This window comes from Vitis vinifera, chromosome 11 (assembly GCF_030704535.1).
Source record: "Vitis vinifera cultivar Pinot Noir 40024 chromosome 11, ASM3070453v1".
Lineage (NCBI taxonomy): Eukaryota > Viridiplantae > Streptophyta > Magnoliopsida > Vitales > Vitaceae > Vitis > Vitis vinifera.
Window position 1 is genome coordinate 1,782,069 of NC_081815.1, and position 17,485 is coordinate 1,799,553.

At 35.9% G+C, this 17,485-nt stretch overlaps 3 protein-coding genes across 4 annotated transcripts; all 3 read left to right on the forward strand.

The window, feature by feature from the left end:
- Positions 1 to 624: 624 nt before the first annotated feature.
- On the forward strand, positions 625 to 1,288 carry LOC104880632 (uncharacterized). Its single transcript, XM_010657893.3, has one exon. It carries the CDS (start codon positions 625 to 627, stop codon positions 1,141 to 1,143), a length of 519 nt encoding a protein of 172 aa, XP_010656195.1. The 3' UTR covers positions 1,144 to 1,288.
- Positions 1,289 to 8,091: 6,803 nt separating this feature from the next.
- On the forward strand, positions 8,092 to 10,252 carry LOC100243887 (probable polyamine oxidase 5). Its single transcript, XM_010657894.3, has one exon. It carries the CDS (start codon positions 8,351 to 8,353, stop codon positions 10,037 to 10,039), a length of 1,689 nt encoding a protein of 562 aa, XP_010656196.1. The 5' UTR covers positions 8,092 to 8,350; the 3' UTR covers positions 10,040 to 10,252.
- Positions 10,253 to 13,539: 3,287 nt separating this feature from the next.
- Positions 13,540 to 17,460, forward strand: LOC100266211 (uncharacterized). 2 transcript variants are annotated; one of them, XM_019223108.2, is made up of 6 exons: positions 13,540 to 13,790; positions 13,890 to 14,076; positions 14,231 to 14,420; positions 14,741 to 14,944; positions 15,846 to 16,145; positions 16,254 to 17,460. In XM_019223108.2, the coding sequence occupies exons 1-6, from the start codon at positions 13,578 to 13,580 to the stop codon at positions 17,257 to 17,259; spliced, it is 2,100 nt and encodes a 699-aa protein (XP_019078653.1). In that variant the 5' UTR covers positions 13,540 to 13,577; the 3' UTR covers positions 17,260 to 17,460. The 2 variants fall into 2 exon arrangements, with proteins under 2 accessions (XP_019078653.1, XP_002279617.1); XM_002279581.4 differs by having other exon boundaries at positions 16,257 to 17,460.
- The last annotated feature ends 25 nt before the right edge of the window (positions 17,461 to 17,485 follow it).

The following is a 17,485-nucleotide window of genomic DNA, read 5'->3' on the forward strand; positions in this document are numbered from 1 at the left end:
AGGTCATAACTCATAACTCACGTTTCTCATCATTGCTCACAACGGCCGCCTGAAGCCCTCATGTATCAATTTGTCATTCGTCATTGATTTCACACCAACACCTGTCACTCTTTTATTTGTCATTCGCCTAAGTGGGTCCACTCTCAGATTAAAAGCCGCTCCGCACGTGATGGCCCAACCACTACTGGACCCTGGCCCTATCCTCCCTCCACCCCACATTCTTTCTATTTTATTTCAATTCGATTGTCGCCGCCAAACCCAACAGTCTCCATATCTCTTCCCAGCAGATTCTCCTTTGCCACGTGTCTCTATCCCCCCTGCCACGTCCTCGCTCATCACTCTCTACCTGGATCTTGATTTGACCACACCAACCCCCGCCACCATCCAGAAAACGACAACGTTTCAATCCCCCCCACGCCACTCGGTGTTATAGTAATTCCCGCCATTTTCAGCTCTGTGTCTCAAATGTTGGCTTCCACGTCAACAGTAAAGAACACGTGGCGCCTAACCCTAGCGCGGCCACGCTGGCACAGCGCTGCACAGTCACTCTGAGTAGGCGTCTATAAAAACTGAGCATTATTCAGTGTTCCGACGCAGTTTGGTCTCTGGTTGTTTTGGGTTCCGATGGAGGAAGGTCGAAAGAGACTTGGATGTGACGCCTCCGGTAAGGTTTCCGGGAATATGGCGCGGGCTTCGGCCCCCTCGGAGGGTGAAGGTGAGGGCGACAGCGACGATGACATCATGGCTTGGCTGTCGATTGACGAGGACTCGGTTGTGGAGCTGATGGAGCTGTTGGAGCCGGAGGTGACCTCACCGATCAAGGTGAAGTTCATCGACAACCCCTACGTGTCAACGTTGATATTTCAGTCGTCGGCATCGTACGTGACCATCAACGGCAACGAGGAGAGCTGCGGGTCGTCGTTTTCCGACTCGGAGGCCTCCATCATGGCCAGCATCGACATGGGCGGCGTCAGAGTCCACCCTGTTTCCGGCTGGGCTGGGGAGTTTCCTGCAGCGAGTGGCGGCGGATGGGGTTTGGGTGAGAGTGCCTGGGCAGAGAATGGGGACGGATTCAACGGCTGGGATGGATTTGAGTGGGACGACGATTTGCTGGCAAGGTTTCTGGGTGAGGACCTCTTCTGAGAGACTCTGTGAAAAACTATGAATAGAGTTTTTTTTTTTTTTTCTCCTTTTCCTTTTTGTGTTTTTAGGGTTTTTAGGGTTTATGACTGTTAATAGAATACACAGAGAAGAATAGAAAAAATGAAAACCCTGTTTTGCCTCTGCATGTGCCATTCTCTCTTTTCCATTTCTTTCTTATTTTTGTTTCCTATTTTCACACCTCTTTTCCAAAAACAAATTTTGTTTTAAGAACGTTAATGAAATTGTTTTCATTTCTCACTGTTTTCAGAAAACAAAACATTTTTGTTTTTGTTTTTTTTGTTTTTTGTTTTTTTTTTTCCGAAAATCCGGTGTGATCCTAAAGCACACTAAGTTGGTCCTACCTACCCAGAAAAGAAAAGGTTCACTTGCTGGGCTAATGGGGGTACTGGTGACACATCCCACTGCATCCCTCTGATGACACGTGTCCTCGATCGTCATAGATCATGCCAAGGAAGGGTAAAATGGGGATTATGTATTTATTTTTTGGAGGGCAACCCTAGACCCACCGTCCACTACCCTCTAGGCCATAGGGTACCTACCCCACCTTACCAGGATCTGGATGGTTACCTACCCTCCTCTCAAGTCTCATCTTATTATTATTTTATTTAAACTATTTTTCCTAATGTGATAAATGAAAACTTAATTTGCTTCATAAAAGTTGAAATCTGAAAAGTTTTTTTTTTTTTTTAAAGTTTAAAAAAAGGGCTAATAAATGATTATATTTTGTTATTTTATTTTTGGTAAGTCTAATAATTTTGTGATCTATTTATAATAACATATAAATATAAGTATAATTATCAATTTCATTATAGTCATTCGATAACTCTGAAATATTAGGACCAGGAAATTCACATATAATTTTTGTAAAACAAAAGCCTATTTAAAAATTTAAAATATTTTTAACTTATTTTTAATATTTTAAATATGTTTTTAAAATATTTTTTATATTTTATTAATTATTCTATATATTTATATAATTATTTCTTAAAGCAGTTTTTAAAAAATTATTAAAAGATGTTTTTTGAAATTATCTTATTTTTTATTCTTTAAAACAAAATATTAAAATGGTTTTTGATTGTGAAATGTATTTTTTTTGTTCTTTTTATTTTGAATAATAGAAAATTATTTTAAAAAACAATTTTAAACATACCCTTGATTTCTTTACTTGGAAATTGAGTAAATTTTATATAATTGATTTTTTCTTGGGCTAAATAAACGACCCAAAAGTGTAACTCTGCAGAAGAAATGGGCCATTACTTAGACTTCTAAGGAAAGACACCTGGCCCCTTTGTGATAGTGTTAGATGGGCCTACTTGTCTCCTTTATGGCCCAAAACTTTTAAAAACTTGGGCCTTCAATTTGGGTTAGGCTTGAAAGCATAGGTCGAAAACTTGAAATAACCATTGGTGCACTTACTTCTTGTTTGTTTTTATCTTATGTCTAGTAAATTAACAATTATTTTTAGATATTTCATCCAAATACAAATATAAAAACAATTGACCTGCATCTAGAATTTTAAATTTGAACAACATTTTTACATCAAATCCCGATCAAATTTTGACAATAATTTGATACCTATATACTTCTAATTTAATTTGAATAAGAAATATATGCTCATTATTTGAAAATTGTTGTCGAAAACGATTTTCTATTACTTAGAATAGCAAATAGTTTTGTAACATAACAAACCCGACTAACAACAAATTTGCTTCGACTATTTTTTATTTTATTTTTCATTTTCAATGAACTTATAAAGTCTTCATGAAAACCCAAAATAATTTTTAAAAATGGTTTTGTTTTAATTATTTATAAAGAATTGTTTTTATAAAAAAGAGGCAATCCACCATAGGCGTCAAAGTAATGTTGACTCTTGTCCACTTGAATGTTGGTGGTCTTGACTCTTGACATCAAATAATATCTATTTCCCTATTCTTTGGCTTTCTTTGAAAAAAGATGTTGTCCTATATTTGGAAATTTCACATAGGGTTCATGGAACATCATCTTTATTGTCTAGTGAAAATAAGCCTAAACATGAATACATTGAATTGATAATGTGCTGCTCCTCTCAACTCTCAACACGTAATTTCTTTATTAACACATGCAAAAAAATCTTATGTAATTAAATTTCTTCACGCAAAGGTGCCCAAAAAAGTTAGCTAATGTCTCCAAGATATTTTTTTAAGTTGCCCCACGTCGTTGTTACAAGATTGCGGAAAGGTGACAATAATTGAGTTGGGCGCCATGAGTCATAACCCTACATTTCATTAATATTATTGCTTTAAATAAAACTTTTTATTTTTATTTTAATCTTGGTTGAAAATTAGACTCCGGTCTAAAATGGGTCAAGTCGATTTATTTGCAAATCATAAAAATCCTATTTATTTGTATATCGATTTTGGCATTTGCTTTTGAGAAAATATTATTGTATCTTAGTTGTATGTATCAAAATTCAATATATATATATATATATATATTGTAAGATTGAAATATGATAACATTGTAAGACTGTTTATTTGTAAATCATAAATCCTATTTATTTGTATATTGATTATGACATTTGTTTTTAAGAAAATATTATTGTATTATAGTTGTATCTATCCAAATTCAAATTTGGACCGATTGATGTATATATTGTGAGAGTGAGATATGATAACATTGTGAAACTGTTTATTTGTAAATCATAATTCCTATTTATTTGTATATTGATTTTGGAATTTGCTTTTAAGAAAATATTATTGTATCATAATTATATTTATCGAAATTCAAATTTGGACCGATTGATATATATATATATATATTGTGAGACTGAGATATGATAACATTCTGAGACTGTTTATTTGTAAATCATAAATCTTATTTATTTGTATATTGATTCTGACATTTGCTTTTAAGAAAATATTATCGTATCATAATTGTATCTATCCAAATTCAAAATTGGACCGATTGATATATATATATATATATATTGTGAGACTGAAATATGATAACATTGTGAGACTATTTATTTGTATATTGATTTTGACATTTGCTTTTAAAAAAATATTATCGTATCATAATTGTATCTATCCAAATTCAAATTTGGACCGGTTGATATATATGTTGTAAGACTGAGATACGATAACATTGTGAGATTGTTTATTTGTAAATCATAAATCTTATATATTTGTATATTGATTCTAACATTTGTTTTTAAGAAAATGTTATTGTATCAGAATTGTATCTATCGAAATTCAAATTTAGACCGATTGATAAATATATTGTGAGCTAAAATTTACATCGTTAATCAAACATATAAGTAAAAACAAATAAGATTAGGACTCAGATAATGAGACTTTAATGTATATGTAATATCATTTAATCAGTGATGTCTTTTTTTTATATCTATATAAAAAATATTATTCAAAATTATAGATACTATCGTGTTTTTTACAAGTGTCTTATTTTTTGTATTTTGATTTTAAAAAATGCAAATTTATTATATATTTCAATAGTCCATATTTTTTACTTTTTAAGAACATGGTAGACTTTTTTTTTCTTACTAGTAATAATGAAAATAAATTAACTAGTTTTGAATTAGACCCTAGTGCTCGAAACTCATGGTCAACTCCAATCCCAAAAGACAGATTTTGAAAGCAGAACCCCAATCCCAATCCCAATCCCAATCCCAACACACCAACCAAAACAAAAGCAAATGCAGAGGCAGCCAAAAGATTAAAAGAGGGGAAGAGTTTGTGGCTCAAGAACCCTACATGGGAGTGGGGCAGTAAAAAAAAAAAAAAAGAAGAAGAAGAGGAAGAAGAAAGGAATCAATGGTGTATTGAATTGAGCATATTCTCAATTTTATTTTATTTTTTTAATTTTTTTGTGAATTTATTTTATTTATGTGTAAGGATTTTCACAACCACATGAAAGTAAATGTGGGTGACGTAAGGCATATCATAATGAAAATGAAAAGTGAAATGATACCATTCCATCACTACTTTTTCTCCCATCCCATCATTTTCCTATCAATTGTTCCATATCCCCATAAAATTTAAAGTGATTTTTGCCAACTATAAGTCTATTATCATCCCCATTCCAATGATACCATCCCCCAACACCTTCTCTTACATTAAATAAAAACAACTAGTCAGTTTACCTCTGATTTTCTTCTCCCCCATGAGGGAATGCCAAACACACAGATGTGACACAAGCCCACTCCCAACCCTACACCTCTTCCATCACCTTAAGTTTTATCATTGTCTTTATTTTTTATTTTTTTATTTTTATTTTTTCAATTTAGATTATGATGGGTCTATTTTTGTCCTTTCCCATTCCTTTTTCAGGGTTTCTCTATGCCACGAAATGGTTTTTGCACCACCATATAAAAGTGTTTACTATTACATATTAAAAAACCCTCATTCCTCATGAGAAAAAACCTAGGATACCAAATGCATGGTTGTAGTCTCATCCAAATCATTGATAATATATGATGGGCTTTAAATCATTGGACTCACGATCGATTATTTAAATCACTACAATTATACAATGTGATTAAATTGCTAAATAATATGATTGAAAGATAAAGTAATAAGATATAAAATATATATATGACATGATGTGATTAATCTTACTTTTCGATATATATAACAGATCGATATCGATATTGAGACTCTTATTTTTATTTTGATCTTAAAAATGTTTAATGGTTTAGATTTAATATATCAAGGGTTCAGATTTTAAGTTCAACATGATATTGAATTAGTACCTTAAAATTTTTTTAAGATGTTTATGAGATAGATAAAATTATGATTTGGTTCAGATCTAACTTAATGAATTGATATAGTTTTTCGATTTGCATATGGTAAGATTGGATTGAGTGGAACTTAATGTAAATGATGCAAGTTAATATACGCGGTCTTTGGTACAAAGTATTTATTTTGATTAATTGTGGAAGTAGGGAAAGCATGTGATGGTGAAATTAAAGATTGGGTGCTCAAGAAAAAATGGTCACAAGAGACGATGTGGAGCAATAATAGGAACTTGTCAATATTTGACTTGCCTTGATTAAGCTTTGATAATGATGCATTACCTCTAACTTATACACCTGATTAGGGTTTTAATGAATGCAAAATTAATTTTATAATGCAAAGGAGGATACCCATTGGCCCTTAGAATCATTGCAATCGAGTTGGTCAATTTATTTATGAATTGTACTGATAGTTAGTAGTAATACCTATGCTTAAGTGTTTTTAACTAAATAAATATTATTATAACGGAATTTTTACTAAAGAAAGTGATAACATGATGCTCATTTACTTAACGTCTTAAAATCAATTCATAATATCTTTTGTTTCTTGAAGAATAAGAGAAGTTAATGGTATTGAATAACTCACCTAATATGAATAATGAGAGTTCACAAGTCTATGATTCGAGACGGATGATATTAGAATCGATTTTCAATAAAAAAAATAAATAAAGTTTGATTATCAGAGGATACCCATTTGACATATGAAATATATTTTATAATCATTACGCACAAAAACCCTAAATCAACTTCTTATGAATTTACCGGAAAAACATCCTATCGAACTCATATAATCTACCAACACCCTTTCCATATTTTAATCTAATTATGATACTTACAAATCTGCACTGCCTTTCATGAAGATATGATCAAGGGTTTGGAGGCTAATATTGTTAATTAAAAAAATGCACACAGTATAACTTTGTAAAAGAGGATTATTAAAAATAAAGAAAAAAGAAAAAGAAAAAGAAAATGCATGGGACTTTAATTATAATAATGATAATGATGCATGGGTCATACTAATAAACACCAATCATGATGCTCATTTCCATCCAAAAATGATCACAGGTGCCTTCAACTCAAATCCAAACTCATTCTCCATAATTCCACTGAAGGTCGAACACAATGATTTTAGAATACTAACCAAAACTTTCAATGTTCATATGATTCATGCTGAGAAGATTTGTCATCAGAAATGGGTTTGTTTAGACTAAAAAATCCAGGTGTGGAGTTTGATGATTCATCAGTTTCCTACATAGGGAAAAGGGGAAAATAATTAATCAAACATGGATATGGTTGTTGATTGGTGAGAGGCACATCTCAACCAATCAATCCCCACCACACTTAACATCCCAAAGAGAAAAAAAAGGAAAATAGGTAAAAAGGGAAGAGAGATTTGAGAGTAATCCATCACTAGAGAGATAGAATCCCCATAAATTTTAGGTACTCTGTCATTGATTCACAGATGAAGTGATAAGTAAAAGTAGCTTAAAGAAGGGCTTTCTAGGAGAATGAAAGAAAAGAAGGAGATAGCTTAAAGGTCACATATTTCTTTCAACTTTCTCCAAAGCTACCTTTCAAATTTGGCCATGAAGTTCCCTCTCTTTAATGCCATTATACTGATTAATTTAATTTTGTTTTTTGGCTGCAGGTTGCTTCCAAAATTTAATCAACAAGTTACAACTTTAAAAATAAATCCGAGATTAATGTAACTTAAAATGTCATAAAAGGTTTGACCTACCCAGAAGAACACTAATCTGATTCACAAAAACAGCATAATGAATTTAAGTTTAGGGATGAGGTTGAATGAGGCATTGCAAGGGCAGAGACAAGTCTTAGACTTGGTGGGGTGCCCTGAAATTGGGGTGGATGCTGGCCAAGTGAAAATTACCTGTGTACAAGTCCATTCATGTAGTGGTTATTATTGTTACATCAGTGTCATTGCTGGGGTCATGACTCATCAACAACATGCCATGGACCAATCAGGACCATTCATAGGTTCAGTTGGTGGGCCGTCGTTAACCCAGATTTACATGTGACTTTTGAAAAAGGCAATATGAATGATACATGGCATGTAAGATATGGCCAAAGTAAGTTGAGATATAGAGGGGAAATGGGAAGAGTTGAGGGAGAGTGAGTAGGGGAATTGGGGAATTGGGGAGTTTTGTATAGAGCCGATGTTACTAGTAGAGTTGAAGAAAAGTAGAGCCCTGTCTTTATTAGAGAAAAAAATAATGTAAAAATGAGTACCAAGAAGCCAAATACCAGACTACTTCTTATAAATTCCTAATCAGTAACTCAATCTCACCTCACAGTTCCCCTCACTTTGCTCTCTATCTTTTTGAGTCTATCTTTTGGTGTGCTGGTGAAAGTAGCAGAAGAGAGGAGAGGGTAGCAACAATGGTGGCCAAGAAGCCAAGGATTGTGATAATTGGAGCAGGAATGGCTGGTCTCACAGCTGCCAACAAGCTCTACACCTCCACTGGCTTCAAAGATTTGTTTGAGCTCTGTGTGGTGGAAGGAGGGACTAGAATTGGAGGAAGGATAAACACTTCTCAGTTTGGTGGTGACCGGATTGAGATGGGTGCAACTTGGATTCATGGCATTGTGGGTAGCCCAATTCACAAGATGGCTCAAGAACTCCACTCACTGGAGTCTGACCAGCCTTGGGAGTGCATGGATGGCTACCTGGACTCCCCCACAACCATGGCTGAAGGCGGGTTTGAGCTAGGCCCCTCCACGGTAGACCCTGTGTCCACTCTTTTTAAGAAACTGATGGATTTTTCTCAGGGGAAGCTGATTGAAGATAGTGTTTGCAGTGAAGAAGTTGATTATGTCAAGCTTGGAGCTAAGGCTTCCAAGGTCTCTACTATCAATGGTGGCGGCTTTGGCAAGCTCAGTGTTGGGACTTTTCTTCGGCGTGGCCTAGATGCTTACTGGGCTTCTGTCAAAGACCGAGAGGAGATCAAGGGGTATGGTAATTGGAGCAGGAAGTTGCTGGAAGAAGCCATTTTTGCAATGCATGAGAGCACTCAAAGGACTTACACATCTGCAGGTGATCTGTCAACTCTGGATTATGATGCAGAAAGCGAGTATATAATGTTTCCAGGGGAAGAAGTCACCATTGCTAAAGGTTACCTGAGCATAATTGAAGCTTTAGCGTCTGTTCTACCTGCTGGATTGATCCAACTAGGCCGGGAAGTCACCAAAATTGAGTGGCAGCCTGAGTGCCATCGATCAGTGGAGGTGGAAAATGGTTATGGAAGTAGGCCAGTGAAGCTACATTTCTGTGATGGATCGACTATGTCAGCTGATCATGTCATTGTTACAGTCTCTTTGGGGGTGCTTAAAGCTGGAATTTGTGGAGATTCAGGTCTCTTCAATCCTCCACTTCCCTCCTTCAAGACTGAGGCAATATCAAGGCTTGGATATGGGGTTGTCAACAAGTTGTTTGTTCAATTAAGTCCAAGCCATGATCATGAGGGGAAGAAGTTGAACAAGTTCCCATTCCTACAAATGGTTTTTCATAGATCAGACTCTGAACTGAGGCATCAAAAAATCCCGTGGTGGATGAGGAGGACAGCTTCTGTGTGTCCAATCTACAACAATTCAAGTGTGCTACTATCTTGGTTTGCAGGAAAAGAAGCTCTGGAGCTTGAAAAGATGAAAGATGAGGAGATTCTTAATGGGGTTTCAGTTACAGTGACAAGCCTTCTATCAAAGTCTAAATCCCATGAATTATGCAATGGGAATGTGAATCCTGTGGAGAGCTCCAATGGAAGTGAAGTGAAATTTATAAAGGTTCTGAAGAGCAAATGGGGCACTGACCCTCTCTTCAGGGGATCATACAGTTATGTGGGGGTGGGATCAAGTGGAGAAGATTTAGACTCCATGGCCAAGCCATTGCCTGAAAGCAGCAAGAGTGGGGCTAATGCTTGCCCTCCACTTCAAATTCTATTTGCAGGGGAAGCAACACACAGAACCCACTACTCTACAACTCATGGAGCTTATTTTAGTGGCCTCAGAGAAGCCAATAGGCTTCTGCAACACTATAACTGTGTTGGGGTTTCAGAGTTGTTGCAGCATTAGAATACCAGCCACTTTTTTCAACACCTATTTTCTATGATCTCCTTCTCAATTTCATCTAAAGCATTTTGCTACTCTTTGTTTTTTTCCTCTCTTTCTACAAAGTGGGCAATAGTGGGGGGAGGGAGAGAAAAAAAATTATTGAGAGGTGAAAGAGAGATGGGGACATTTTTAGATGTACTGAATGAATTAAAGAAGCTTCTTTTCATTTTTCTATTGCTTTCTCTATGTTTGTGAGTTTGATAATATCTTTTGATCTTTCAATGCAAACCAAGTTGAGATTATGTAATGGGCATTGAATATTTGAAAGCTAAAGTAAAGAAGAAGGAGAAAATCTTTAGATCCTATCATATCTCTCTCTAACTGGACAGGATCCGATAAACCCGGCTCTTTCCAGGTTGGAATCTTCTCATCAGTAGCTTTCTTTGCTTTCTTGCTTGTTTCTCTCTGCCCCATGAGATTGTGTTCCTCAATCCAAACACACCCTTATCACACACGCACGCACACGCACGCACACTAGTGATATATAAATTCTAAGGGAGACTGGCCTTTGGTTTTAAAGGCCAGTGGGAGAATTGAGGGGGGTGGGGGGGTGTGGAACTTTGGGACAATGCATGAGCTGGCTCAAAGTATAGGTAGCTTCACATGAAGAAGGGATTAGTACAAGAACTGCATCAGATGCAGCCGGTCCAAGTGGCCAATGGTCCTTAAACAATGAGACAGAAACACTTTTGGGATGCTCATCACCCTCTGATTGCTTAGATCATTAGTGCAGAAGCTCTCTAAGATTGGACCCCATTTCAATGATAGGTCCCATTCCATGCAAACGCCAGACAATACATTAAGACAGTTAGCTCTTAGTAGACAGTACTAATGGCCTACCCAGTTGGTACCCTAGATTTCTCTACAGAGCAAATCCACACTCTGAATGCTAGAGACAGAAAATGACTGTCCACAAGCAAATATTGCAGAGGTTCTTGTGCCCAATATGCCAGATGATTAATTGAATTTGCCCCCCACCCCATCACAGTTGAATTTTTTTTTTATAAAAAAAGAGAGACTAGCCTTCCACACATCCCACTGAGCTCAACAACAAAAACTTCACATGATTCATAGCAGTAGCACTAGGTTTAAAATCTGCTTTGAGGGCTTTGGCTTTCTAGGGTGTTCTGTTTGGGGGCAATGAATAGTCAAATCAAGAAAGCTGTTCACAGAGACTCTATTATTGTATAGCAATTGCAAGGCTCTCCCCCAAAAAAACTGGAATGGCCCACTTGCTGTCTCTTTTTGCCTCTTGCTGGTTTCAATCACCCTTTGATGATTGTGCATATCGCAGACCAATCTGTCACCCTGTCCTTGTCTGATTCATCTATTTAACATAAACAAACAAAGGAGAATCTCCCTTCCCCACCCCCCCACCACCCACTGCCCTAATCCAACATCTCTTGACCCTCTTTTCTGCTTCTGCCACTACTCATCATTATCAACCCCTCTTTTTTCTTAACAAATAATGCTTTGTTAGGTTGATGATGATCCCTTAGTCTTCTTTCTCCATAATTCCTCTATATATATCCTAATATCCCCATCTCATCCTTCCGCAAATGATCAAACCCCTAATTATAACTAACCCCTGAGCTTAACCACTTCATTACTTGTCTGCTTTGGATCACTTTCCTAACCATCAGGGCGCAGTTTGTTGTTGGGCCCCCTTCATCCTTGACACACAAAGTGCAGGTCCCATGGGACCATGGGTGGTGGTACCTCCAATTTGTTACATCTAATTTCTTCTTCATGGTGTAAAGCATAATGCATGTACTTCCATACCCCATTAGTCTTCCCCCAATTATTCTACTTTGAGAGCTAGAAAAGTCTTAAGCTTTATTCTATTGTCTTTGATGTGATCTTTGAAGAAGGTGAATGAATTCCCTAGCTCTTCTTTTTTCCTTTGTGGGATTTGCAGACATTTCTTGTGTGTCCACCAAAGACTACTCTCACATTACTTTAATTAGGTGAAGTATGTCACAACATTCAACTTAGTACGAAAAATTTTACGGTTGTTTAGTTAGTTGATTTTTTAGCTTTATTAGCATGATGATCATTGAAATGATGAACCTAAACCCCACCTAATGCACCCATTTTTACCTTTTGTTTTTTCAACCGTCTTTACATGCCCAAGTTCTTAAACCTAATGATCCATGTCGATGATCTCCAAATCTTAGATTATAAAGTCCCACTACACAGTCTACACATGAGGGGGGGTCACTGTTTGCTTTAATCATTATGTATCTAAATCAGAATAACTTTTCTATCCTTTGACAACCAATAAAATTGAAAGAGAAGATCAGTAATTTAAGTATATTATCCTGTGGGTATCTCAACATTTTGCTTTTAAAAGGGGGAGGGGCTTGTGGTCATCATGGTGTGTCCATCATACCCTTTTACCTTAAAAATACAAATGGGGGTGTCTTAAAACCTTGGTGTGAAGGAATCTAGAGCCCTACTCCTAGGGTGAAACAGAGGCTTTGGAGGCTTCCCTAGCCCTAATAACTGATGATTCAAACCACCATCTCCTTGGATTTCTCACTTTAATGAATGGTCCAAGCTATTTTAAGCCAGCCAGGGGAACCACCATTACAAAACAAAGTTTTATGATTTGATGCCCATTTTGACTTGTGGGGTTTCAAATAATTGTTTAAAAACAAAAGGGATATCCATGGTGTGTTAAATGGGTTGGGATATTTAGTTGGCACAATTATAAGATCAATCACAAAGATTTTCTAAGTTTAAGATCTTCTCATTGAAAATCTAGTATTAGTAATCTTGTTGGTATGACCCAAGGAATAGAAAAATGAAGTTTTAAGTTTGTTTGATAACATATTTTAAAGGTGTCGGACAAGCCCCCGTGTCCATTTAGATTTGATTCCATCGAAAGTATTTTCCGTCGGTAGTAAAGTACATTTTACAGTGTTTTTACTTATCAAGTGTTTTTTTTTTTTAAATAAAAAACATTATTGGTGATTTTTCAATATTACAAGTTATTTTACAGATTTTTGTAAGTATTTTTTTAATTTTGTTAAGCACTTAATTTTTTTAAAAATAGTTTTTAGACTAAAACATTTCTTAAAATCATTGTCAAACGAATTCGTATTTTTGTTTGTAGTGTTTTTATAATTTTATAAAAAATATAATAATTATAATAAAAAAAATGATTTTTAGAAGAAATATTTATTAAACACAAATCCAATAATTGATTTTCTAGATTTTTAAGAGGAATTTTTTGAAATTAACCAAATTTCTAATTTTTATTATAAAAAATACTTTCAAATATTGGAAAATGTTTTACAATTCGCTCAAAATTAGTTCTCCTCCTCTAAATTCAAATCGCAGCCCATCAATATTCTAGGCCCAACCCAAGAACCCGTTTGAGTCCAGACATTGGGCTTGTACCACCAATGGGCCTAACCAATGGCCCATTAACAAACCCTCCAAAGCCTTTGAAATAAGCAATTTGGCGGGAAGCATCTGCACTTCACCCTCCGAAATGAGCAGATTACCAGAAATAACCGATCTCTTCGCGCGGCTAGCTTCGAATCTCAAAACCCTATATCCAACGGATAAAAATGAGGATTGCTTAGAAGGAGCATCTGATCCGTCCATTTCGGAGCTGAATCGATCCCTCAACCTCGACGACGAAGGTTCTAGTGTTAGGGTTTTGGACGCTGCTCTATCTCTGATGTGTTTCAAAGCACCGCAGGCCAGTTCTCCCTACTTGAACAAAGATTCTGGGGTTAGGATTTTTTATTTTCCTTGGAAACTGCTCTGTTTTGAGTTCTTATCGATTATGATTGTATAGGTTTTCGAATCGAGGGTTGAGTATCTGGTGAAGACAATTGTTGCTGTTATTTCTTCTTCAATATCTTGTAAGGTTTCAAGGTTTCAGAGGGAAGAGGTTTTTCTAATCGGTAGCTCGATTTCTCGTTATGATTGCACGGAATTGATCGAGGCGTGTACTGATGTTATCGGGAGATTAAAGGGACATGGTGGGTTTGTGAAATTGATTTGATTATTGAATTTTGTATTATATTTTAGTTTGCATTTTTTTTTCAATTATATTTCAGTGATTCAGATATGACATTTAAGTGCTATTTTTCCATTTAGTTAAATCTGTGAAAATCATTTTTGTTGTTGTTGCAGGGAAGCTTCCACTTTTGTTATCATATGCTGTCGTAAGAGTAGCAGCATTGTCATCTCGCTACCGATGTCTATTCCCATTAACTCCAATTCTACATGAACAATCGATCAAGGAAAGAAGTAACAATATTTCAAAGCTGCTTTTCCATTTTCCCGGAGAATTCTCCCTTAAAAACCATGAAATACCATTCAGGTGTGCAATGGACTTTAATATTTTAGTAGCAAATAGTTAATTTTGATGTCATCGAACATGATCAACAAATTAAAGAGCTTTTAAGCATGTTTAAAGCTGTTTTATTATTATTATTATTATTATTATTATTATTATTATTTTATTGTCTTGAGTGAGCCCCTTAATAGGATAACTTCTCCCTGTAAGAGATAGGACTTTGTCCTTTTTGAATAGAACCTTCACTGAAAGCTTATTTCCTGTTACTTTTTACCCTAATCTCCAGCCTTCTTTTATGGTTTTTGGAAATTCTTATAAGTTGAATTTATGATTTTTTTTTTCAGATTGCTATTGTGGTATCTTGATCCACTAATTCTGAAGCATGATGTTTCAAAAATTTTGCAAGACACTATGAAGAGGCCGTTCCTTTGTTTGAATAAGGAATTTCATGAGAGGATGGATTGGCGTTCTATAATAATATGCTTGGTACTTTCGCCCACTATGTTTGTTGAGACCAGAGCTCTATTACATAATTGGTTTCTAATCACGTAAGTTTCTTTTTCTTGATCATTTTGATTCTTCAGCTGTTTGTCTTGTTACTTGTCTCTCTTTGTTTTTATCATGCTTGAAGGAACTTTGCTTCCAACTTTATTATATTCAATATGTGCCATGGGCTGATGGTTGCATTCATCTTCATAGAGCTTCTGATAATATTTTCAGTGGCTTTCGTCCATATAAATTCATAATTTTCAGATATTGGCTTACTTCCTGCAGATTGCTTTTACTTCACTACTGCATCACGAATATCCACTTACCATGTGCTTATAGTTAATATCTAAAACAGATCCCATGAAAAAAAAATGGTTGCCTTTATTTGTACTTCAGTTTTATAGCTTCTAGTAGTGTTGGCATCTCAAGCTCCTAAAAGATGGAAATTCTCTATTTAGCTTATTTTAAAGTTCAAATTTGTTTGTCCTTGTTACATTTGGAATTCATTAGACCACTTTTTACCAATCAAATGTTTGGAGCATTGGTCTTTGGTTTATCCTTTTTTTTTCCCCTTCTTTTTCCAACTTGTTAATCAATATCTTTTCTACAGTGAATTGAATTGCAAAACACTCTCCTGCTGTCAGCTATCCTTGTTTGCACCCTTGAGTTAGGGATGGTTACAGTATGCATACTAAGCATTTGCTGCAAATAATTGTGCAATGAAGTTTTAATCATACATGTTATAATGGAAAGGCATGATATACTAAGGAGATGCCCAGTTCTGAGATTAACTCAGTTCAGGTTTGATGACCATCATCATGTTGTATTTGGTTATTAGATGAAACATAGGATAAATATTTAATTATAAATATCTAACCTATTTTTTAAACCTATCATACATTTCAAGCCATTTTACCAGTTCAACTAGCAGTCTGATCCACTATTTAACTTGTGTAACAGGGGTCTGGCTTCTGTACTCCAGCTTCTAATTGAAGTAGTCTCCATGATACTAGATGTAGTTTCCCGACCAACAGGGTGGGGAATATCAGTAGAAATGGGATCAAAGCTGCCATTTTCTATCGCGTATTTTCCCTACAATCATCACGTGTACAGAATTCTGTCTGGAACCCTCTCATCTGAGAGTTTTCTGCATTTAGTTAGTATCATTAATGTACCAATTTCTCGTGCTGGAAACCATTCCATGCCTACCATCAAGCAAGTGCCTATGAAGATTTCAACAATAGGTCACAAATCTGTCTGGTAAATTCTCATTTCTCACTTAACAAGTTTGCATCAAGAAAAACTATGGAATTGACACCATCCCATCCTGATCTACCTCTGATGACTTATATTTCATTTGTTGCATAGCAGGGCTGCAGCAATGAATTTCCCAGATTGGTTCTTTTTTGCTTCTGTTTTACTCTTCTCCGAGAAAAGTTTTCAAGACAATTTTTATTCAAAATGTGGAATAGGGGTACCCAGAACTGAGAAAAGGCATGATGTAGAACCACTTTGTTTTTCTTCTGCTGCAGCAAGGTACATTGCATGGATTCTGAGTCCTGCTGACAAATCTCATCAGGATCTTCTGGTTGATTGGCTGACTAAACTATCAGAGTCTTGGACTCTGAAACAATTTGGGTCAGATACATATAACAAAGAAATAGCTGACTACAGAAAGAAACTCAAGAAAACCAAATTTCCTGTTTACAAAGGGGACTATAATCTCCCAAAAGAGTACAACTATGTAACTATTGTTCTCTGGCTGAAGGAATTCCAGAACAGCTATACGAAGAATCAGTATAAAACTGCCAGTAGCCTGGCATTTTGTGAACATAACTTATCCTACAGTCTGAGATTTCAGCACAGTGTGCTATTTAGAAGAATTCCTTTAGGCATCTTGATTGGGTGCCCCTATTATTTAGATGAATCTGGATGTGAGATGCTTCTGCATTATTCTGCAACAGGTACAATACCTCTGTTAAGAGAAACTCATTCTGGTGCATTGAAGCATTTGAAACTGGATTCTGAAGGACAAAAAGATTCGATAATGTGGACTGAAGAATATACTAAGGAGGAGGCGGCAGCAGGAGCTTCTCTTGTCTTCAGATTAACTGATGTTGTTTTGAGCATGGCAGCTTCATTATTTGAGACTGATGAGAGTGGTCTAGAATTTATTTGCCAGGTGAAAGTCAAAGCAGGCAGGTACTTAATTAAGTGTATCAAGAAGCTGCTCCAGTTCAATGATGGAATTATGCTGATGGATCTCTTCAATAGACTGGTGCAATGGAGGAACCAAGGCCAAGAAGTATTTCAAGGTTGCACAGATCTGGATGATGTCATTAATGGCTTGGGTCTTAAATTATCTTCCTTATGAGGAGAATTTGTAGAGGAGGGCAGGCCTTTTTTTCATGCATAACCTGCTCTGTGATTTCCTTATCCGGTTGTAAAGCATTTGTGTTTACTGGTGAGACAGGGGGGGAGAGGGGAAGAAGTGTTTATTTTTTGTTCAATTATACCTGTAAAGATGGATAATGCAACTGCATTTTTGTAAGTCAACTCGCCCTTTTCTCAATCACTCCCTGTCTCTTTTCTTGTGTACC